Below are 23,651 nucleotides of genomic sequence, written 5' to 3' on the forward strand. Positions count from 1 at the left end.
CTGTCAGGATGTGCAGACATCCTGCAGCACAGATGTGCGCACATCCTGCAGCACACATTTCCAGCAGCGAACATTTCCTGAAGCGCACATCTCCTGCAGAGCAGATGTGCTCACATCCTGCGGCGCACATCTCCTTCGGCGCACCTACTGCGGCGCACATATCCTGCGGCGCACATCTCCTGCTGCGCACAACTCCTGCGGTGTAGATCTCCTGCAGTGCACATCTCCTGCAGCGCACATCTCCTGCAGAGCACATCTCCTGCGGTGCAGATGTGCGCACATCCTGCCGCGCAAAGCTCCTGCAGGGCAGATGTGCGCAAATCTGTGCAGGCGCATATCCTGCCACGTACATCCTGCAGCGCACATCCTGCGGGCACATCTCCTGCGACACACACTCTCCTGCTGCGCAGAAGTACTCACATCCCGCAGCGTACATCTCCAGCAGCGCACATCCCCTGCAGCGCACACCTCCTGCAGCGCACATCTGCGCCTTATGTGCGCTCATCTCCTGCGGAAACATCTCCTGCAGCGCATGTCCTGCAGCCCACATCTCCTGCAACGTAAATGTAGGAGATGTGCGCTGCAGGAGATGTGCCCCGCAGTAGATGTGCGCAGCAGGAGATGTGTGCAGCAGGAGATGTTCGCTGGTGGATTTGCGCAGCCACGCCCCCCGCCACATGGTCACGCGTTTAGATTTCTCCTCTGCTTTCTGTATTGCGCACGGTGGAGTTCCATTCCGATGCGCACACACACAGGTGAGCACACTCCCACCAGCGGACAGAGAGTGCCATCAGTTGCTGGAAAGGACATGGCTTTACAGGAGCAAAAATAACTAATTGAACTGAAACAAGATCATGGTTTAAAGCTACAGCTAATTGCTGATCTTCCTTTGGACAGTTTCTGCTGCCGGAAAGTTTCCGGAAATTTACCGGATAGTGTCCACCCCTTTGCAACCCTAGGCGGAGATAGCCCTCTTATTTGATACTCTCCACTTGCCTCTGTGAGTTGACTTAGACCCCCTAAGGAGGCCCTCTGTGACATCGCTTCACAGGTCTGTCTCCGGTGCAGGAGTCCGAATGACTCACAGCCTGTCCCTGGTAATCTCCGATTAGAAGAACACTGTAAAAAAGATGGAGATGTGATGAGAGCAAACAAATTAAACCACTTAGACAGGTTTGATAGCCCTGCTGCTCATCCTGCCACTACCTGTCCTGTCCTCCTTCCTTCACCTTACTCATCAGCCACAGATCTTCCTCCCCCAAGCTGCCATCATGAACAAAGCAATATTTTATTGTAAATATATAGTTTTCTCGACTCACACATCATCTACAAATAATGCCATACCAATTGATCTGTCTATAATACTAAAAATGTCATTTATAAGGACTCAATGGTAAATGGTCTGTATTTATATAGTGCTTTTCTAGTCTTGATGACCAATCAAAGTGCTTTACAGTACAGTAACTGAAAACAAAATCGGCTTACAATGCTCAATTGCAGAGAGGCCTTTTCCAACAAATGCTTTCTTGTTCAATAGCAGTTGCCATTACCACCGCCTACTCCACTGGAGTGTGGTTCAGATAATTGACTTACAGTCTAATTTGTTGATGATAGTGTTCTGATCCACCATTTGTCCAAAAGCTCTGGTTTAACGCATGATTCTGTGCACCAACTTGTAGTTCCAAAGCCATTTCGTTCCCATGCTTAAGTTTAGCTTATGACTATAGCCTGTCCTGTCATTTAGGATTAAGAAAAACATAGTTGTGTCAGCCACTATTTTTTCTGGCCTGGATTTAAGTCTGACATAGTAAAGTTATTTTGTTCACGCCATACCTGTCAAGTGTATGGCAAGGCAAATCAAGACATTCCAGGTTTCGTCTAAAAGCATGGTGTAAATGATGCTGTCTAGAGTAGAATTATATTGAATTGGTCACCATTAACTTCAATTTAAATTATAGTCTGATAGAATAGAAATTTGTTGAGGTACTATTAGATGTTAAATTTTCAAAAATTTCAAAATATACATAAACACATTAGGAATATTAGGAACCAATAAAAAATAGTTTGTACATGTAGCCTGAAGGCTAATAATACGTTCTGATCATGTTTGTGTTAATGATTTAATAAAAAGCCCATTGCATACAGTATATGATATTAATATTGCTATTTCAGATTGATTTGTCCACTATGTATGGCTAATGTCAAAGCTTTCTATGTCAGAAAATGGCCATTGAAAGTTATAATTAGCAGGTTCTGTTTGTTGGTAGAATATGAGGAATTCAATAAAATGGGGGACTTAACCCGGCTGTGCCTGAGGGATAGGGCAGGTTGATCCCCAGTCTTCTCCATCTGCATGCCAAAGTGTCTTTGGCCTAATGCTGAACACTGAATTTCCCCTCATATCAAGAAAGTGCTGCTAATAGATGGACTGTATGAATGTGTATGGGTGAATGTAAAACTGTACTGTAAAGAGCATTGAGTGGTCATCAAGACTAGAAAAGCGCTATAGAAATACAAAACCATTTTCCCTCAACTGATCCAAGTTGAAGAAAGCGGTTGTAAGAGCGACCATGCAGCCTGCGTTTGTGTAAATAAATAATGTTGGTTTGTTCTTAAATTATCCAGGCTTGTAGTTATATTTTTATACAGTAAAAATGTATTATGTTCAGCGTGTCTGCTGTATTTAATTATATTCTGTTTTGGGAGCAGTTTGCGACAGTTGATGATGCCATAATGCAGTTCATTGCACATGCGTGTTGTTAATGACCCCATAAAAATCGTGGTGAGTGGGAAGTCTGAGCAGTGGATCACAAGTTTTGACTGTGAAAAGACAGTTAAAAGGACAGCATAGCCAATTCGGTAAAGGACGTATAAGGTTAGGGTCTATAAATTGTGATGGAACTCAAAAATAAACCCTTTCAAGATTTACCTGCTTCCTGGAAGTGTGTCGACATTGGGTTTTCACAAGACAAAGTATATATGTTGGACAGGTGGAACGAAGAAAGGCGGCCACTAGAGCGGTCTTGAAATATCACACTTAAGAGGCCAAAAACATGTTTCGTCAGGCCACTCTGACCTTGACTATGGACCACTCAATTCTAAACTGTTAATCCATGAGACCAAGTGAACAGGTCTGATAAATTTGAAATAATTCATTTTGAATATCCCGTTCACAAGGCAAGACATATTTAAGAGGTCACAGTGATCTTGACTTTTTGACCTCCAATTTATAATCAGGTGTGCTGAAGTTAATCGTGCCAAAATGAAATAAAATTCCCTATGGGCAGTCCTGACATACAACCGCAGTGCAATAACAGTGCCTGTGAAACCTCTGACCATTATTAGTATCCATTTTTGCAATTCATTGAGGATGCGCATATTTAATAGCCTACAATTAAGAATCTTTAAGGTTTTAGATATCTATGCATTTCTCAATATCTGCATCTCTCAATCAATGTCCATACATTTTTTTTTGAAAAAACACAAAAAACAGACAATACTGCTCATATTTTATTTAACATTCGGAAAATGAAGGCACAATGTCGATTTTTTTACAGTTATCTTTCTAGACAATATGGTTTAATGTTTGACACTATACCCACCACCCAATCACTCTTTCAGATTCATACACAGCAATGGTAGAGTTCAGCTTCAAGTGGAGTTCTGATACAATTACAATTCAGCCATACAGTCAGTTAATTGGATGTTCCACATTTTGGTAATCAAAAGCCATTCACATAACAAAAAGGGACAAATTCACAACATTAGAGTTTTCACTGAAACCAGTGAGCAAATGACTGAACAACGTAAGTGCAACAGCAAAATGATGTGGTCAAGGCCCAGTTGTACTGGTATCGCAATCAAATTGAGCACAACCAATCAAGTCCTTTTGATAAATATAATCCCCCTTCAAATGGAGTTCACTGGAATACGGATTATATAATTTGGCCACTGACACTTGTCATGAATGGCCTTTATTGTAAAAAAAACTCACTTGTATGTAGCCTGACCACGACACTAAAATGTCAGTTTAATCGCCATTCAGTGCAAAGCAACCACCCCACACACTGGGAGGACTGTTCAGCTGAAGGCAGTTCATTCTTGGTACAATAGGAAGCCAGAGAAGGTGCTGTACTTCCAGGTGCTGCCATAGATAGCACCACGATGCAAACGAAGCCAAACTTGGTCCCCTTGGAAGAGAGGCAGGATGGCGTGGTTGCTGGCTGTCTCATGATCTGGGGCTCCATCATTGGCATAAGCGGACACCATCACGTCCTCGTTGCGCATGAGGTTGATATAGAGCGGCACGGTGATGGCAAGCTTCAGAATGTGGAAGATGAAGACATAGGTTCCGTTGACAGGGCAGGTGAAGCGGCCGACACGGGTGTCGTACATCTCCCCCAGATTGCTGTGTAGCTGGTCAAACACAATAGGTTGGTCCAGATTACACGGGGCAAAGTTGTCAGTGCGAGAGGCAGTGAAGGCCACTTGCAGAGGCTGGGAGAGTGGGTAGAGTTGCATTGGTAACATTGCAGGGTGGTGTTGGCTGTGCGGAGTAAGTGAGACCTCCACCGTGGAGACTGACAATGAGTCCCCTAGCCCAGAGTCAACAATGGTGAAGGATCCCTCCCGGTCTGGGCTACTCAACTGGGAACAGTCACTCCATGCTGCTGTAGAGCAACAACAAAAAAAAAGCAGGGTAAAGGATGCAATTATGGCTTCCATGAACTACAGGTGGTTAAAAATGAATGAGACCTTGACTAGTATGCACTTTATATAGTTTTTGCCCCCACCCCCACCCAATAAACAAGCAAATCATGAGCAGTGTCTTCTTTTGGTAGATAGGGGGCTTTTCAGGATCATCTTGTGTTTAGTTTCTCTCTCCCAACCAAGACCCATCGAACCAAGGATCAGAGTGAAAGCGCCTGGTTATTAGGCAATGCATTAGTTTACATTTTTGGTGGGAAAACAAACTGAACTAAGGGGTAATGAGAAAGAAGTTATTCCAACTCATCTATTGATTTTGAGAAGAGCCAATTATAGGTTTGAAACAGCCCCTGAACACAAGTTTGATCCCATCCATAATTAAATTTCATGAATTTATCAAACATTACCTCAACAATCAGGCACACTATATGATTAAAGTCAGGACAGCGAGCTGTTATGAAGCGACCGCTTTGAATTCATCCTTACAAACCGGATTTTCATCACCCCAAATAAAGTTCTTTTTCGCCCATGACAATATTTCAAATGATTTATGCAACTCTGTTCATCAGAAACAAGATATTTTTCTCCCAGATACCAGGGATGTGTATTGAAATTCAGCCTGATGAATTGTGTTGCTTCCAATTCAGAAAAATGTACTAATTCATAAGCCCCCCATAAGAAATTTCAAACTACAAGAAAGCAGTGCTGATAAGTTACAACTTTGGTTCTCACCACTAGAGTTAGGCCTCCCTCCTTCATTTTTGTGTTGGTATCCAGGGTCCTGAGAAAGTACCATAGAGGAATTGTCATACATTATACACAGTCAAAGCAGTGACTATACCTCAGGGCAGAGTCCAAGTATGTGCTTCTTCGCTGCATGAGCACAAGCATGCTCATGAAAACTAGAAAGGAAGTGGCGCTCCAGCAACGATGTTGAAAATCGAATAGACTGGAAGAATAGTGTTAAAGAATATAAAAAGGCTCTCCACAAAGCAAGAGCCGCCTACTATTCAAAACTAATAGAATAAAAACAACCCCAGGTTTCTCTTCAGCACTGTAGCCAGGCTGACAGAGTCCCACCTCCACCGAACCCAGTATTCCTCGATCCCTAAATAGCAATATCTTGATGATCTTTAATGATAAAATTCAAACTATTAGAAATAAAATCAACCATCTCCTGCCCTCAATTGGAACCAATACCCTCCCAACAACAGAGATCTCAGAAACGGCTGAGAATCCTACCCATTACTTAGACAGCTTCTCTCTGATCACCCGTGATCAGTTTACCAAATTAATCTCAGGTTCTAAACCAACAACCTGTATCTTAGATCCCATTCCTACAAAATTACTTAAAGAAATTCTGCCCCTAATTGATAGTTCATTACTTAACATTATCAATCTGTCATTATCATCAGGTTATGTACCACAGTCTTTTAAAATAGCTGTCATCAAACCCCTACTCAAAAAACCCACCCTAGACCCAGAGGTTTTAGCCAATTACAGGCCAATATCTAATCTCCCCTTCATTTCTAAAATCTTAGAAAAAGTTGTTGCCTATCAGCTGTGTGAGTTTCTCCAGGAAAAAAATATATATGAAGACTTTCAATCGGGGTTTAGAGCCAATCACAGTACAGAGACAGCCTTGGCAAAAGTCACTAATGACCTTTTAATAGCCTCAGATCAGGGACTTGTGTCTATCCTCGTTCTGTTAGATCTCAGTGCAGCATTCAACACAATTGAAAATCAAATTTTATTACAAAGACTCAAACAGTTAATTAACATTAATGGAACTGCCCTTAACTGGTTTAAATCGTGTTTTTCTGATCGCTCCCAATTTGTGCAAATTAATGATGAGTCATCTGTGCGCACCAAAGTTAACCATGGTGTTCCACAGGGATCTGTGCTCGGCCCAATTTTATTCTCATTATATATGCTTCCACTAGGACACATTATCAGGACACACTCTGTAAATTTCCACTACTATGCGGATTACACCCAGTTATATTTGTCAATAAAACCTGAACAAAGTAATCAATTAACTAAACTTCGAACATGTCTCAAGGACATAAAAACCTGGATGACCCGCAATTTTCTCTTATTAAACTCAGACAAAACAGAGGTTATAATACTTGGCCCCAAACACCTTAGAGATGCATTATGTAATGATATAGCTGCGCTAGACGACATTGCCCTTGATTCCAATGAAACAGTCAGGAACTTGGGAGTGATCCTTGATCCTGATTTATCCTTTAATAGTCACTTAAAACAAATTTCTAGAACCGCTTTTTTCCACTTGCATAATATTTCAAAAATTAGACATGTCCTTTCACAAAAAGATGCAGAAAAACTAGTCCACGCCTTTGTTACATCGAGACTGGACTATTGTAATTCATTATTAACAGGCTCCAGCAGTAAGTCGTTAAAGACTCTACAGCTTGTCCAAAATGCCGCAGCACGTGTCCTGACGAGAACAAAGATAAGAGAGCACATTTCTCCAGTATTAGCATCGCTACACTGGCTTCCAGTTAAATCTAGAATAGAATTTAAAATTCTCCTCCTCACTCTCAAGGCCCTTAATAATATAGCGCCTTTTTACCTTAAAGAGCTGTTAGTACCTTATAAACCCGCTAGAGCACTCCGCTCCCAGAATTCAAGCCTACTTCTCGTCCCTGAAGTCTTTAAAAGTAGATTAGGAGCCAGAGCTTTTAGCCATCAAGCCACTCGGCTGTGGAATAATTTAAAAGTAGGCTCAAAACCTTCCTTTTTAATAAAGCTTATAGTTAGAGCTAATTAGTGCGCCAGAACGTTACTTGTTCCATTTTATGACACATGACACACGGAGCTTCTCTTTCCAGCTTCTCCTTCCTCTTCTCCATCCCTATCCCCCTTCCCCGGAATCCCTTTGCTTTCTCACCCGCAGATCCAGGGCCTCTGTGGCCGCACCATGGATTGCGGTTTGTGGATCGCGCACCGGGGGTCGCGGTGTTGGATCCAGTGTGGCGGATTCTGAGTCATGCGGGCTGATCGTAGTGCTGGTGGCGGACCCTGTGTCGCGTTGGCATTGGGCACGGGCGGTGGACCGCGGTGGTGGCTTGTGATGGGTCCTTGTGGGCGGCGATGGACGGTGACTGAGGACTGGAGTGGCGTCTGGTCTGGATGGTGGATCGTGGTCTGGATGGTTGCTGAGCATGGACTGTGCTTGCAGCGGGACTGCTTGGCTTGTCATGTTGGGGTTGTCCTTCGGGATGTCTACCCTCATCAAATGCTGCTAGAGACTTTGATTATTGATGATGTTCTCCTACACGTGGCATCTATTGCACTTCTGTCCGTCCTGGGAGAGGGATCCCTCACATGTGGCTCTCTGAGGTTACTACGTATTTTTACCCTGTTAAACAGGTTTTTAGTAGTTTTTCCTTACTCTTGCTGAGGGTTAAGGACAGAGGATGTCACACCCTGTTAAAGCCCTATGAGATGAATTGTAATTTGTGAATATGGGCTATACAAATAAAATTTGATTGATTACATAACACACCATTATAATGATAAATTGAGTTTCCTGGCTTCTTCTCCTCTTGCGGACACTTTGGTGACCAAACTAGCAGCGTGTTTTATTACATCTGAAGCTTTGGTCACCAGTTACTTCAATTGTATTGGATTCAGCGCCAACACTTTGTACCCCTGAGACTCCTCAAGTCGGTATAGTGTTGAGAAGATAATGAGTGAATTCACTTTTGTCTATCCCTTGAACTTTTTTGGCATTCCCATCAGGGAATAACATGTCCTAGTCCATTAGTTTACTGAAAATAAATTTTTAACAGGAATGACAATTACAGTTTTTGCCGCTGGTCTATATTCCAAACCCAGTTACGAGATTAAAGTTCATAAACAAATTACAATACTTTCTAAGTCCCAGAGCCAATAAGGACACTGCATAGACAAATACAAATTTACTTACCCTTACAGAATAGGGGACAGGACCAGAATCCCTGAGATGAGCCTGGGGAATGTAGGATCCTCCTGCCGTGGAAAACAAATCAGTGTTAAGCCTCAGGACTACCTCAGTAAGATTGATTTCAGCCCAAGGTGCTACTTAAGACATGAGCCAGGATTTGACACAGCACAACAAACTCTGAACAGCGGTCTAGAAAAAGAAGGTAAAGTGGGGAAAATCCAATAAGAAATAGAAAGCTGAGAATAGATGCCTCAATGCCAGCTAGAAAAGCAAATTTGTGCCAGTCCCTTGCTGCCACGTGCCATACCTCTCACCGATCCTCTAATGTAGTATGACTGACCAGGTCGACACATGCCTCCTCCTGAGGGGCCAGGGGACAGGAACATCTGCACATCATTTCCCACTATATAATCTGACTGGTACACTAGAGAGAAGATGAACCACAAAATGTGTTTCAGACAAGTGACTGACCATTCAACCCAAGTAGGTTGAAAGTTTAGAAACCCAAAATTGGTTCAACATACTGGGCTGTGGTTCTTCTGAGGGAGCAAACTCAGGTGGGGTTTGTGTACTGGCAGTACTGTAACTGCACTCAGAGAAAACTTCAGACTCTGGTTTGTAGTTCAGTTCCCTATTGTGGGGAGAGGATGTATTCACCTTGAAGACCTACAGAGAGAAAAACATGGATATCAGTTAAGAAACTGCATGGTACCATTCAGAACTATATTTCAAGGTTCAGGTTGTACATCGCTAAAATGAGTTTTAAATAACTTCCTGAATGTTATAAAGAACTGGATGACAATTTCTTACAGTTAAATGTCACACCCTGTTAAAGCCCTATGAGACGAATTGTAATTTGTGAATATGGGCTATACAAATAAAATTAGATTGATGATAAAACAGAAGTTCTAATTTCTGACCCTCCTAGTCTTGTCTCGAGGATAAGGGATTGTCTTTGTAAGAAATCTAGGTTTCACTACAGACCAGGCCCGACTCTGGACCAACATGTGAAATGCCTGATCGCTCTTGTTTTTTCCAGCTGAGAAACATTGAAAAACTCAGGCCCATTGTTTTTCATTTATGCTTTTACATCGTCCCATCTTGATTATTGCAACTCACTTTTCACCTGGCCTAGCAACATTCTCTTGGATCATTTACAAGTTGTCCAAAATGCTGCGGCTTAACCCCTTACAAGGTCTTCTAAAACTGTCTCATGTTACACCGATTCGGACTATTCTTCACTGGCTACCAATTCAATTCAGAATCTAATTCAAAGTTCGTGTGATCACCTAAAGCACTCTGCACGGTCAGGCACCTGCCAAAATTAGAGATCTGTTGCAGCCCTATTTCACCAGCAGGTCTATAAGGTCCTCTGGTAGGGGTTTGCTGAATGTTCCCTAATCAAGACTAAGGACTAATGGAGAATGTGCTTTTGCGTCTTTGGTCTAAGATCTGTGGACACTGTGGAACCTTAACAACCTTGTGTAATTGTCTATTTGTTTTTATTGTGTTTCTTATTTGTATGCATGTGTAAATCTTGAACAGTGCTAATCCCTATCGCGCTGGCGCTTGGCTGTTCACAACAGACGCTGAAGCTACTCTGAGCCGATGGGGCAGCGCTAATAATATCACCTGTTGATCCAGTAGTTATCAATTATTAATCAACATGTCATCAATGTTGAAGAACTTCTCCGCTGTTTGCTCTGTTAAATGTCGGGTGTCGAGGGTAAATTACGCATTCTCAACTCAGGCCTATGAGGAGAATACGTAGCCCCCCTCTCTTTTTATCTTTATCACTACTTGTGTGGCTGTAGTGGATGGGCAGAGGGGGACATTTAATAATTCATTGGTAAAATTAAAACTGCAGGACAAAAGAAGGGGAATTCAAAGTATGGGATGCATATTTGATAATTTATATAATATAAAATATGTCATCAATATCGTTTAAAATTATTTTTCAGTGTGTTTCCTGGCGCGATACACTTGCGTGACTCGACGCCGAAAACGATCACTGCACGGCACTAGGCAGCCTTGGTACAGTGCTTCAGCCTCCGGTGTGACCAGCACAAAAGGTTTAAGTGGATGGGAGCCAGCTGTTATTTAAGGCTTGGCGCTGCGCTTCGGCGTCGCTTTGGCGTCCGGTGCGAACCCGGCGTTAGTAAATAACTCACAATGAGTTGCTTAAAATACGTCACATACTACGTTGCTCTGATTGGTTGTAGGTCTATGCAATTGAGACAAGAGGCAATTTATTTTCTGGTTCGGTTGAAACACGCCCCATAATCACAGCCCAATGGAGCGGTCTCAGACTCACATTCTGACTAGAATTGTGAGTATGACAACGTCAGGCTAGTACTTCGCTACATTGGAAATTACATCCGTTAGAGTAAAAAAACAAAACAGAGTTCAAGGCGCAAGGCAATCATCACTGCAGTGGTAGATGCTGCATAGAGTGTATGACATTCCCTCACGTGCACGTTCATCATATGAAGACTGATCATAAAGTTCACTATTCGCGAAAAATATGCGCGACATGCAAAAGACTGCACAGGGAGCCACTGCAGAGGGGCTGAAAAGCCGCCTACGGCTGCAGAGCTAGGCTACGGCTTAAGAGGGATTTGTTTACTGCTCCGCCGTTAAAGAGATGCGGACGTCAAAATATTAGTTCCGCCTCACATTTCCCCCTCCCGGTCAAACACTGTTATGCCTCCACGCCCCAGCGGTGGGGCGCACCACACAGTTTGAGAATCACTGCGCTACATCGTGGAAATGTTACAGGCACCAACAGCGTCTCTCCTCAAGAGAAGGAAAACATTCCGTAACGTTTTAGCTAGACCTCAGATAATATGAACGTGTTCAACGTTCAAATTCATTATTAGGGCCCGAGCACCTAAAATCGCCACCCAAGCAGTTGCAACCAGGATCAGGCTGCACCATGTTCATGATCCAAATCATTGTTTGTTGTTTGATCCATTGACAACATTAGGACTCACCATCACAAAGGATGCCATACGATGAATATGAGAGCAACAACCATGTCAAACTCTGTCTAATATGTCTAAAGACATTGGTAATGTAGGCATATGATTACTGTGACTTTTCATCATGCAGATTATTAATCGCGTAACATCAAAGTTCATCAACACATGAAATCGCTATAACTTCTATGTTCATAGGTTCACCTCCCTCAAAAGCGTGTGTGTATGAACAGCCCCCCCCCCCCGAAGATATTCAGATGGTTTTAAGGAATGGGCGTGGCAAAATAACTGACTAGCGCCCCCAAAAGGGCATCCCCGGCCCTACGATTGGTCTACATCTACAAAAATCAATAGGGACATGTGCCTTTTCATGACAAATTTAAACTCTTCTTCATACTGTGTGACCGTTGGGGTGGCGTCAAAGTGTTATTACACGCCATCAAAACACAAGTTTCTGTATCTTGGACATATTTGGTCCAATCGAGTCCAAACTACACATGTAAGAGAAGCAGCACGACCTGACGACATCATGACTTAAATCATAGCGCCACCCGCTGGCTACAGGAAGTGAAGCGTTTACCCTTGCAGCAGTGCGCAAACGCATGCAACGCGGAGACGAACGCTTGGTCATTGAACGTTCTCTCTTCACCGACCACAACAGACTTGAAATTGCCTGTGCTCTGGCCCGTTAGTGCTACAACGTAGCCCTAGTTTGTCATGACGTTGCGTTCAGTTCAACGTTTTCATAAAAATGAACGTGTTCAAAGAACATGTCCTTTTGAACTCGTTTTCTTAGGGGTGACTAACTTTTACCGGAGTCACTTTCAGCTAAGATATGTGCTTTTACTCAAGTACGGCTTTCAAGGACTTTATACACCAAAATTGGCATCAAAATCAGGCTCCAAACTCACAATGTAAGCTCAGCTTGCCTTTGGTGGTTACAATCAGTCCATGGATCCTTGCTTTACATAATGCCAATACCGAGAGTATCCCACCATCTCTTGAGCTGAGATGCACCGTTTGTATTGACAGTCTCCAAGTCTGTCTGCCCAACCTACTTGTAAATGTTAATATTGAGTCATGAATTAGATTTCATAACATATTTTAAAGATTCACAATCAATACGGACCTAGAAAGTGACAGAATTCTATGGTAGGAGTCAAACCTGTGGACTTTAAGGTCTAAATGGCAGAAAAAGAAACCATAATAACACCTTGGTAAGACTTACTGAATGGATGTCCTGAAATTGTGCAGAGGGGAGAGTTCTCCTGTTGGAGGGTGTAGAAAAAGTCTGTTTCTGAGGGCTGGTAGGGGTGCAAGATCCCACCCCATTGCATGGACAATGCTTATGTAATGTGGTGGGCTCAAACTCAGCAACAGGTGTCTGTGGTATACAGAGAAAGGTTAAAGCCATTGTTTAAAAGTCAATCTACATAATTTAACAGATTATAGGTTTTATCTGGCGACGTGGTCAGAAGGGCCATTTACACGAGGATGGCTCCTCTCATCTAGGCAGACAGAAATGATGGACTCCCTGCGGTACAGTGGCGGTGAGGGAAATGCCTTTTTATCAGCCAACTGAAACGGCTCCTGCATAGAAGAGACACATTTAACAGCCACTTACAGCTCTGGGATTTGCACAAATGTTGCATCGCTTACAAATGAGTTGCTTCTTACATGAGGCAGGTCCTTTGCGGAGAGCTCCAGGTTACTGGACTCCAGGCTCTGATCTCCAGTGGTCAGACTGGGCTCCATAAGCCTCGTAGGCAGTGGGGTGGACTAAGTGGGGGATGAGGATGAAGTCAAGTGAAGTCGAAATAATTGTCACTTAAGTCACATCTGATATACATATGCTTACATGAATTGCTTTGTGCAGGACATCAGCTGGGCTTCTCAAGTCTGTCTGAACTACTTAGTATGGGGTAAAGAGATCATACATCAGGAAATCACATTCGAAAATCTAAGGCTGTAGCTTTCTGAAAACTAAATTCAGTTAGTAAAAAAATATATGTTGTGCTTCAATTCAGGGCCCCATCCTTTTCAGATGCTGCATTTGAGGACTGGTTGAGTCACAGCGACTAGAACGCCCATATTTGGAGGCCCCTTCAAATGTTGCCTACAAAAGAGTTGTTGCACTTCTGTGATGAACTCTTTTTCTAAGAGGTAATGGCGGCAGCAAGCGAGGCGACATCGGAAGAATTTCTTTAAATGCAAGTACTCAACCTAACATCTAACAGCACACATGTAATCTTTTCAATGTTTTTAATCAACCAAAGAACTGATTCATCTGTGGCTCTGTTCCTAAGCAACAACCGTAATGGCATGACAAGCTGATGCTGCAATAAAAAGACTCAGCTATAGATTGCCTGGGAGGGAGCTAGAGCAAACAAGAAGAAGTATGTTCCTCTATGCAGCCAAAAGAGCATTTTGCGCGGGTTCATTGTTCAACATTTTTCTCACATTTTTCTGAAAGGGGAGGGTTTGGTTTGGACAGCTGTAATAAACATGACAGCCTCCGTTGAGAAGACCCCCCCTGATGTAAATATAAAAAAGGCCCATTCTAGAGTAAATAAAACAATTGCTAGAGTTTAGGTGACCACACACTAGCGAAAACATCACCAGGATTATTTTAAATTTAATCACTGCCAATAGACCCCTTCTTTTTTTTTCACACCCTGGATCTTTTAAGCTACAGAAAATGACATTTAGTCCACCTTCAGCTGGAATTGATTTGTCAAATTACAGAGGTGACTTCCAAGTTACCCAGAGGAGAGGGCAATCCAGATGACTGTCTCTTCAGTCCAGGGTGGCCATTGTTAGAGGGGCTCTCACTATCAAGGACAGAGTCCTAAAGAAGACAGGTTTATTTAAAAAATGTGTTAATGTCATTAGGGACATAGCAGACGTGACATTTAAGGAAACCATAATTTTATCTTCTACTGGTTTTAAAAGGAGAAAAGTGTGTTTGCTTGCAAAGAGCCAAATTCCACCTGCATGAAACTGAAGGAGCCATGGATCTTTGTCATGAAGTCTTCCATTTGCTGCTTCCTCAGGATGGAGTCTTTGGGTAAGGTAGACCGAGAGTTAAAAACTACCACGGGCTTGTCCATGTGTACTGCCTGTTGAGAATCACAAGTATACATTTACAAGTTGTATGATGTAGATTTCTGTACAATTTTGAACAAATAGTTTTGAACTCACCAACTTGGCATTTTGCTCTCCCTTGGCTTTCTTCTCTTTTTTCTGTGGATAATTTGTATTAATTGTTGTATGATCACCATTGCTGAACAATAACATTCTGTGAAATGGTTATAACAAACACACTTGATTAGTTTAAAAAGGCATTAAAAAAAAACAACTTTACATAGCTAGTAATATTTGAAAGCTCAGAAAACATCAGATACGTGTGTCATTTGACACACATTTTAGTTGAAAGTATATTGTATCCAGAATAAGCCTGGCATTATGATAACGAGATGGGTAGCTGAGTACATTTCATAGCAGAAATAAACTTGAAGTGCTCCACTGGACAAGTAATACACTAAAACTATAGCTAGAGAACAAGCGCCTCATTTATAACCATTGCATATGCACAAAAATGTGTACCCTCATGCAAAAGTGGGATCTATAAAAACAAACTTGATGGAAGAATGTGCACAATTGCATGCAAACTCAGACTCGACCCAGGCATAAATATTTTGGAGACAGGAGAGGAGTGATGAAGATGTGAGGTGGTGAATATTAATTTAAAACAATAATGTGTGTCAAAACTGTTCCATGATAAACCTACAATTACAAAAGATATCAGCAAAGTCAGAGCAAATTATGCTCCAATACAATAGTAGATTTGCAAAACCAAGAGATTTGATTTTGACAACTCTATGCCTGTATCACTAAGGACTTTTCAAATGGTATATGGTAAAGGATATCCTAGGGTGGAGGAGAGGATGTCATCAATTGTCATGATAAATTGGGCAAGGTGTGAAGTAGATGATCCAGATGCTATAAACATTGCAGTGCTTGTTCATAATGGAGCAATACATTCCCACTATGCATTCTTTTATTAGGGATGATACCACTGCTGACTACCAATTTGGTCAGTCACAAGTACCTAAATTCCTGTGTCAAAAAAATTGTGCTTCTGGGTTGGTCACTTGATACAATGGTTCACAAAAGGTTGATCAGCAAGTTCCTTTACCATTTATGGATGTGCAGGGCCCTATTGCTTTGAGGAGTGCTACCTGTGTTTTTAAATGCCACTGCACTAATTCTTTAATGTGCCAAAAACACTGGGCGTATGAGCTCATCACGTTGATCGATCGTTGCAGTATTCCTTCACGTCCACACAAAAACCAGTTTGTGAAGAAGCATGAAGTTACGCGTTTGCCATCACATCACAAACCAACATGGCTAGACGCAGAGCCCGCTACTGCCCTTGGTGACAGTGTCTCACATTGGGAGAACAGCTGTTCTGTGTATGGCTTTTAAAAAAGGGAAAAGCCCAACATACATCTTTGTCTCGTTCTGACACTGTTCGGATAGCATGCAAGAACCCACAGCACCTCGGCCAGTTTTTAAGAGACTGGACTTTGAGAGTCTGTAAGCAGTGTACAGCTAAGGAGACAGGACAGCAGGGATCGGGGCCGTGTAACAGTGAGAAAGGGCTGGTTTTGCTTTGAACTGTCCTAACTCTCAGAAAACTATGTTGTGAATGTTGCCTCAAACTTAAATCTAAATCAAACAAGCAAGTTATATACTATAAAAAAGGTGTGCATACACATTTCAAGGTGGACCTATTTGTAAATGGAAACTGCCTCTAGGTGAGTCACTGCAGTTTTATAATTCCTCTTTTTAAACAAACACGATTTCCAGCTTTTGTGTGCATGCATACACACTTTGCATAAATACTATTTGTTATACGAGGCCCCTAACCCTAAGCCACACCGGATTCAACAAAAGCTTCCATCAACAGAGAAGTGTGTAAATGGTGTTTGTAAACATGATGAATGCAGCCTGTGTAGATAAAAGTCCTGTTTGCCGAGATGCAGAGAAGGATGTCTGGACTTTTAAGCAGCAGAATTAGAAATGAAACCAACTAAAGCAGTCACCGAAATAAAGAAGAAATTGTTCACCACAAAAAAACTAAACAGTTCGTACCAGTTAGAAAAATCTAAAATAGGTGAAAATTGGTTAATGCAGCAAGCTCTCCTCAACATGCACAACTTAATTACATCTGTTCATAAGAAAGGTTGTTACATAAGGCCGATTGTCTGAGAGGCAGGGGTGAGTCTCCTTAATGGGACGAAAATGTACTCATTATCCATTCACCACTATGACGATGGAGGTCTGGGTGAAGTGTTTGACTCCACAAAACATCTGGAGTCTCAGGGGTAAACAGCAGTGCAACTGAGTACAATTTAAGTCAATTACCACTGCTTCTTCAGACATAAAATATATATATATATATGCAACATGCCTCCATACTGCTTGTGTGATGTCATCCAAGTATCTGCAAGGCCAGACAATTATATTAGACTCAAAACAATTTACACCAACCGAAATGTCCTCTGATGGCCTCCTAGGTGGTGCGTTCACCTAACCTTGGGCACACCATTGGATGGCTACGTCCGCTAGCACCTCCACTTCCGGCAGTGGACTCTTAGGCTTAAAACATTGTGTAAATGACCTTGTTTCGAGTCGAATATGATGTTTTCTTACATCTGAAAAAGAAGTCCCCAGTTACACCATTTGTATTGGACTTGGCTGTAACGTTGTTTACCGCTGAAATGACTCGCACACTTAAACCCACCCCTCCATCGGCATAGTGGTAATTAGATAAGAGTGAATTTTTATTTTGGGGTTAACTATCCCACAATAATAAGGTCAACCAAATCACCAGAGCTGCCTTTTTGTATAACAAATATAAAGCTCACCTTTAGCCAATAGTCCCCTATGTTGCTGAAAAATCCATGCCTTGAACACATCCAGAATTAACTACTGCAACAGCCTTCTCTACGGTACAATAGGAAATGTCATCAAACTCCAGTTCATCCAGAATACTCATTCACAAAGCCATCAATAACCAGACCCCCACCTATCTCACTAATTTGTCCCACCACACTGCTCCTTTGATGACCTCTTGTCACTTTGACTCAGAACCAAGCATGGAATCTGGGGCGACAGAGCCTTCTCCCTATCTGAAACTCTCCCCAAAACAAATCAGACTCCCCTGAAAAATTTAAAAGACCCACCTCTTAAGAACTACTTGGTGTGATTTATATTGTGCATTTTGTATTTCTAGTCATTTCTCTTTGTAAAGAATCAAAATCAAATGATTAATCATCTTACTTCTGTATGTCAAGACTTAATCTTATAATGAGGCCGATGAAATTTAGGTAAAGAGGTGCATGTCTGAAAGGGGCTTTAGAATAAGTAGTACAAGCATGTTGGCAGAAGGAAAAATCTTTAAATACAAGTTATGAAGGTTGTACAATGATGGCTTAAAAAGGAAGTCAGATAAGGGTATCTCACCTGTTTGCAGTCGGATCGTTTCTTGGTGGGGACTTTGTAGATATAAGTAGCAGCTCCTTTCCATGGTTTGTGGACTGGGCACTCCATATCCCAGTTGTCAAGAGGCTCCCTATTTCTTATGGCCTCAAAATCCTCCCTCCAGTTCTGAGTGGAAAGAGACTCCATGTTAGTCAGGTAAAGTCTGGATTTTGAGGAACGATTTGCAGTCACACAAACAGAAATCTGAAAAGTAAAACGGGCAAACTTACAGATCATTGGTCTTACCTCATTAGAAACTTTCGTTTCATTTCGTTTTGACTTCGATATAGCTGGCAGAAGAAAGAAATATGAATCTCGAGACCTGAATTTGCAATTCACCATTTTCAGACTAAACAAATGTATACAGTCATTTCCATAGTAAAACTTAATATTTTAACGTTTTTAATGCCCAACTCAAATTTCTGGCACAGTTATCACCCACTGGCCATTAGTGTAAGCATGGTCTTACTGCTGTGGCTGATTTTGCTCGGGAACACCTCAGGAGTCTTGTTGGGTAGAAGACAACTGAAGTATTTGCTATTTAACAGCCTTGTGAGCTCCTCTTTCAACAGCTTAACTGGAAGGACAAAATTAAGATTCATTTCAGTTTTAAAAAATAATTTTCTGTAAAATCTATCCATAAAGATTAAAGTTAATAACGATAATAATCTAATAAGCACACTTTAGAAACATTGGGAGAAATTAATTTATTGTCTTTCTAGACCAAAACAAAAGTCTCTACTTTATTGTATATGGCAGGTATTAGTACCTACATAGTTTGTTTATTAAAACCATACAGACATATTGTATGCATGGGACCACCATAAAGCCATGAACTGCTGAAGGTTAAAAGAAGGGAAGCCACCTCTGTAAGATGTATACAGCATACTCACATGTGGATCCAGCAACAGGCTTGTCTATCCCCTCCAACAAGTCTGAGAACACCACAGCTGCCTGTTCCATCTGTTCCCCTAAACTACAACAGTGCAGAGAAGATAGGTCACCAAGGAGCCACGAGACAATAGTGGCAAGAAAGCTTAATGCAACTCAGCTGTGGAGACTTAAAACCAGTAAACATGAGTTTATAATAAACGATAAACTACTGTTTAACATTTGCATAAACTCTATATAATATGTTTACAGATTTTCCAAACTTCAATGAATGTGTATTGTGCTGTAAAGGCTACCAAAACACAGGTGACCTACAACTCTTTCATAGACTATTTATGTTCTCCATTTAGTTCAGTGGTGAAATCCAAGACACAATTCCACTTTTACACGCTGGACAGTTTCCACAAGACCATGTTAAATACAATGAATCTCACAAAATGAAAGTACTCGTATTTTAGTATTTCTATTTTATCTAAAGTATACTTTCACACATTTCAGAGGGAATTAGGGCATTTTGTAGTCAATTTATTTCACGGCTTACATTTTTTTTAAAATGAAGATTATACCCAATAGAACAAGCTTTTCAAACCACAACACATTCTTAAAGACTAAATTGGGGGTTTCTAAACATTTGTGACTTCTGAAGTTGTACAAAAAGCTATTTAGGCATTTCAGATGTTAAACTTTTGCCTCTGAAGTTCTTACATTTCATTTTAGTGGTTGTTCAAATGATCCAATAATAGAAAATATGAAAGATTAGATAAGCAAGCTCTCATAATACATCCAGTGTTAACCCTAGCTTAACTAGCTTAATTTCCAGCAGCAAAAAAGTTGACAGCTTCTGCTTCACTATTAATTATCCAATACAATAATATAGTCAGTCAAATTTGTACTTTTGCTTTAAACATTTAACTACTTGATTCCTTTCTGAATGCTGGGAACACACAACCAAGTTTTTGAGGTCATAAGGTCCGCCATACCACCCACCACATACATCAGGGATTAAGCAGTCCTAAAGGAAAAAAAATAACCAGCCACCAGACCACATTATATAGCCAGCTGGTTGGGAATCCTGTGGAAGAACCAGCAATATAAAAATAGGCAACTATGTAAATAGCCAATGATGTTTTCTAGACTGCTGTAAAAGAAAGTGTCATCTTCTTCTGGCTCCGTCAGTCCCTCACACTCTATGATAAAGTTAAGCCTTATTATCTCTTCTGGGTTCGTTTTATTTTTAATTAGTTTGTTTTCCTTAGTCTGTAAAGCAGCCTTGGGTAACTTGAAGGGAATAAATGAGTATCTCATCATCATTAATAATAACAAGACAAGAGCAGAGATGAAGCACAGACTTGTTTAAACCGCAAAAAGGAAATAATGGAACTAAAATGCCAAGGACTCAACATGACAAGGACCCTAAACAAGGTGTCACATTGAGATTCCAGATTGTTTAAATCACGCTTAATTACCAGTTATCCTAATAACCACTACAGATGCATTTAGTCATTCATCCAAATGTTTGTGCTACAACACTGACAAACTTACTTTAGTTGGTTATTCCTCTTGACTCCGAGCAGGGTGGCAAGCTGACCTAGGCTGCGCAGCTGGTGGGCTGAGATGTGGGGGGCCTGATTGTGTCCAACCAGCAAGTCTCTCCTAATATGCTCATGTTGCAGGCTGTGGAGAAGATTCTGTATCTGAAGCACTGTTCCCAGACGCCTCCTCTCCACCTCCACCTTTTCAACCTGCTCCTTTTTCACTGCCTTCTTCTGGGATTTCAGCAACTTCAGGATATTAAGCACAACCAGTGGATGAAGTGTATAAATCTAGCGCTGTATGATATACAGTAGTATAGAATGTATTTTTAACATGGAAATCAGATCAATAAGTGGGATGTTAATCAAGTCTTGCATGATGTGATTGCCCCCCCCCCTCATTTTGATACATTTTCATCTGTCTCAAGACATGTTCGACCACTGACTATCATTTTTCTAAAATGGGGTTGGTTTATGTGGTGATTTATGGAGTTCTTCTTTTAGTATCAAACGATATTACTGCTGATGTAGAAGTCTGTTGAATTTGCCATTTCTGCATTAAAAATAAATAAAAATGGATGGTATATTTCCGCTAAAAGAACACACAATACCAGAAGTGTTTGATATGCTACGGCATATTTAAACGGGTATTATTGATTTCAAGTCTTAGACAAATCCATCCAGAAGCATTTTGGTCTACTACTGTTTAAATGAAATAAGTGAATGCAGACCCATTCACACATGAAAATTATATTGCAACGGTTATATTAAGTATAATGCTTTTAATTGAAAAGAAAGCATGAAAGAGTATAAATTAAAATTAGTACAATAGTTCACATTATGGGAAGTTTATTTTTCAAATGTTTAGAATTTGGCTGCTACAATGTTTACTTTTGAGACTCTAGAAGAGTTTTGTGGACTCAAACACCGACCTCACCCTTCCATCAGTATAATGGTAAGATAATGGACTGCATTTTTTCTCTCCAATGAACAATCCCTTTAAGCTACATTAGAGGGCAGCATCACACAATCCATGGCAACAAATAGCCACCCAACAAAACTAGTTATTTATATTCATTAATTATATGCTGTTTTCATATGGAGGAAAGTAGGAAGTCAATGAGTTCCAGCAAGTTCTGTGTGTTGGTGTTCTAGTGGGACATGAGAACACTGCTGCTTACCAACACTAACATGGATGCTTCAGAGGAAAACAATCTAGCAAGGTAGCAGGTGCAGTAATGTAAGAAATAGTGACAGGGGAAAGGATGAGGCCATTCGGAATATCAAAAGCTTCCTCAGACATATTTAAAATTACAAACAAAAAATCTATAAATCCTCCTAAAGTGTTCCTGGGAGATCAAGTTCAAGTGAACTGGACTGATAGCTGACGCAAGGAAAAAAATGCATTAAAAAAGCCCATATTTGATCACATATGATCATAAGGTTTGTTTCGAGCAATACCTTTTGCTTTGAAACCGATCAGCGGCTTAAAACAGCAGAAGCACCCAACTATACTTGACATGCCATCACAGCAAATGTTATTTTTCAAGCAAATGATCCAAAACTATCTGATCAACAAAGAATCTTACACTCTGAGTCAAGTCGTCTAGGGTTTTGTGTAGCTCCTGAGCAAGTTCCAGGTTATGCAACACCTCCTGATACTTTTCCACAGCCGCCTGGAAAACAACAAAATACAAGGGCCGGGGAGAAACCCAAAGCACACCGAACACATATCTGCATTAAGGAAGTCATGTCTTTGTTGCATTTACATTCTCAGGACTTACAAGTTGATCTTTGTTTAGTTCCTCACTCCTGGTCAGCCTTTTCCTGTAGTCTTCCAGTTTTAGCTGTTGACACACAAGATGGATGATGAAATCCAGGTTCCTGCCTCTACCTCTCCAGCTTCCAAACCTTTTTTTTTTTTAATCTAGACCATCACCATCTTACCTTTCTTTTCTCCAAGTTGCGGACTTTGTGTTTAAGGCAGATGAGTCCATCTTCTATGTAGGTTTCATAGCCATTGTAGACCGTGGTGACCTCCAGATTGAGCTGCAAGGTGTTCAGCTCAACGTTTGGGTTAGCAGCCATCATGGGGTCTTCCTGCCTTTCACTGCCCTCCTCTGAGCGCTCAAGTGGGGTGGTGACATCCTCAGTAGGGGACAGACACAGCTGCACCATGCTGGGCTAGAAAAAGAAAACACACATTTCAGTTGTGAATAATTTAAGCAGTTGGCATTGCCGTTTCTGAGCCATGCACTGTTGAGGCACCAGCCGACCCCTTGGCATTGCATTTATGGTGGGCCCTGAACGGCCTGCTCTCTCTGGATACAAAATAAAAGCAGCGAAAAACACAAGATAAAAAAAACAAAAAACGCATAAAAACACCTGCTCAGGATGAAACGCCTGCGTGCGTGTCTCCTTTACCTGAATTATTTTTTTGGGTTGGGTGGAGTAAAATAAGCAGAATCGGAAGTGTAATTATTGCGAAGGGGAAATCAAGCCTTCATACCATAGATATATCGTCTTTAAAATGCACTCAAACTTTGCTTCGAATTTATTGTTACAAGACACGCCAATTGTTTACATCTGCAGAATCCAACCTTTTCTCCATAATTTTGTAATTTGAGGGTCAATCGCCACATACGACAGGATTTTATTAATCAACACACGACGACAAAAGCAGCTGGCCCACCTCGTGTCTCTGGCTCGTGCGTGTCGGGTCTTCACAAGACGGCCGCTGGACATCCGAGTAACACCAAACACAGCTTCCCCCACTGACCGCGATGTTCAGCTCGCAGAGGCCACGCCGGAGTCAGCTCGTACCTTTAAATACCCAGCAACACGAAAAAAGTCACCACATCCGGTTGTGGTGGCAGTCCCATTCACATACATACAAACACATCTTTAAAGGATTTAAAAGGAATATATTGAATGTATGATTGTATCATTATGTGAAGTGCACTCTTTCTTTCGCAATGTTATTTTGATCCAAAATTATGAAAAACATTATCTGGATATAGTTTGGATTTAGATATTGTGATG

At 41.3% G+C, this 23,651-nt stretch overlaps 1 protein-coding gene across 3 annotated transcripts; it reads right to left on the reverse strand.

Moving 5' to 3' along the window:
* Positions 1 to 3,497: 3,497 nt before the first annotated feature.
* On the reverse strand, positions 3,498 to 23,432 carry caprin2 (caprin family member 2). Of its 3 annotated transcripts, none has more exons than XM_062382267.1 (21): positions 23,302 to 23,432; positions 22,557 to 22,793; positions 22,394 to 22,456; positions 22,199 to 22,285; positions 20,620 to 20,858; positions 19,080 to 19,162; positions 18,656 to 18,763; positions 18,433 to 18,476; positions 18,169 to 18,312; positions 14,839 to 14,880; positions 14,628 to 14,756; positions 14,401 to 14,485; positions 13,496 to 13,545; positions 13,315 to 13,416; positions 13,126 to 13,227; positions 12,866 to 13,021; positions 9,184 to 9,325; positions 8,967 to 9,083; positions 8,663 to 8,724; positions 5,440 to 5,488; positions 3,498 to 4,670 (listed from the first exon to the last, which is right to left on the reverse strand). In XM_062382267.1, the coding sequence occupies exons 2-21, from the start codon at positions 22,785 to 22,787 to the stop codon at positions 4,096 to 4,098; spliced, it is 2,610 nt and encodes an 869-aa protein (XP_062238251.1). In that variant the 5' UTR covers positions 22,788 to 22,793; positions 23,302 to 23,432; the 3' UTR covers positions 3,498 to 4,095. The 3 variants fall into 3 exon arrangements, with proteins under 3 accessions (XP_062238251.1, XP_062238252.1, XP_062238250.1); XM_062382268.1 differs by having other exon boundaries at positions 8,669 to 8,724; positions 13,496 to 13,548; XM_062382266.1 differs by having other exon boundaries at positions 13,496 to 13,548.
* Positions 23,433 to 23,651: the final 219 nt, after the last annotated feature.

This window comes from Platichthys flesus, chromosome 23 (genome assembly GCF_949316205.1).
Source record: "Platichthys flesus chromosome 23, fPlaFle2.1, whole genome shotgun sequence".
Classification (NCBI taxonomy): domain Eukaryota; kingdom Metazoa; phylum Chordata; class Actinopteri; order Pleuronectiformes; family Pleuronectidae; genus Platichthys; species Platichthys flesus.

Bases quoted from the DNA above. Each gene is read 5' to 3' on its own strand.
- caprin2 (XM_062382266.1), bottom strand. From the start codon at position 22,787: ATGGTGCAGCTGTGTCTGTCCCCTACTGAGGATGTCACCACCCCACTT. The intron at 22,457-22,556 runs GTAAGATGGTGA...GTGTGTCAACAG, and splicing joins GCAACTTGGAGAAAAGAAAG to CTAAAACTGGAAGACTACAG. The intron at 13,549-14,400 runs GTAACTTGGAAG...CCCCATACTAAG, and splicing joins TGGATTGCCCTCTCCTCTGG to TAGTTCAGACAGACTTGAGA.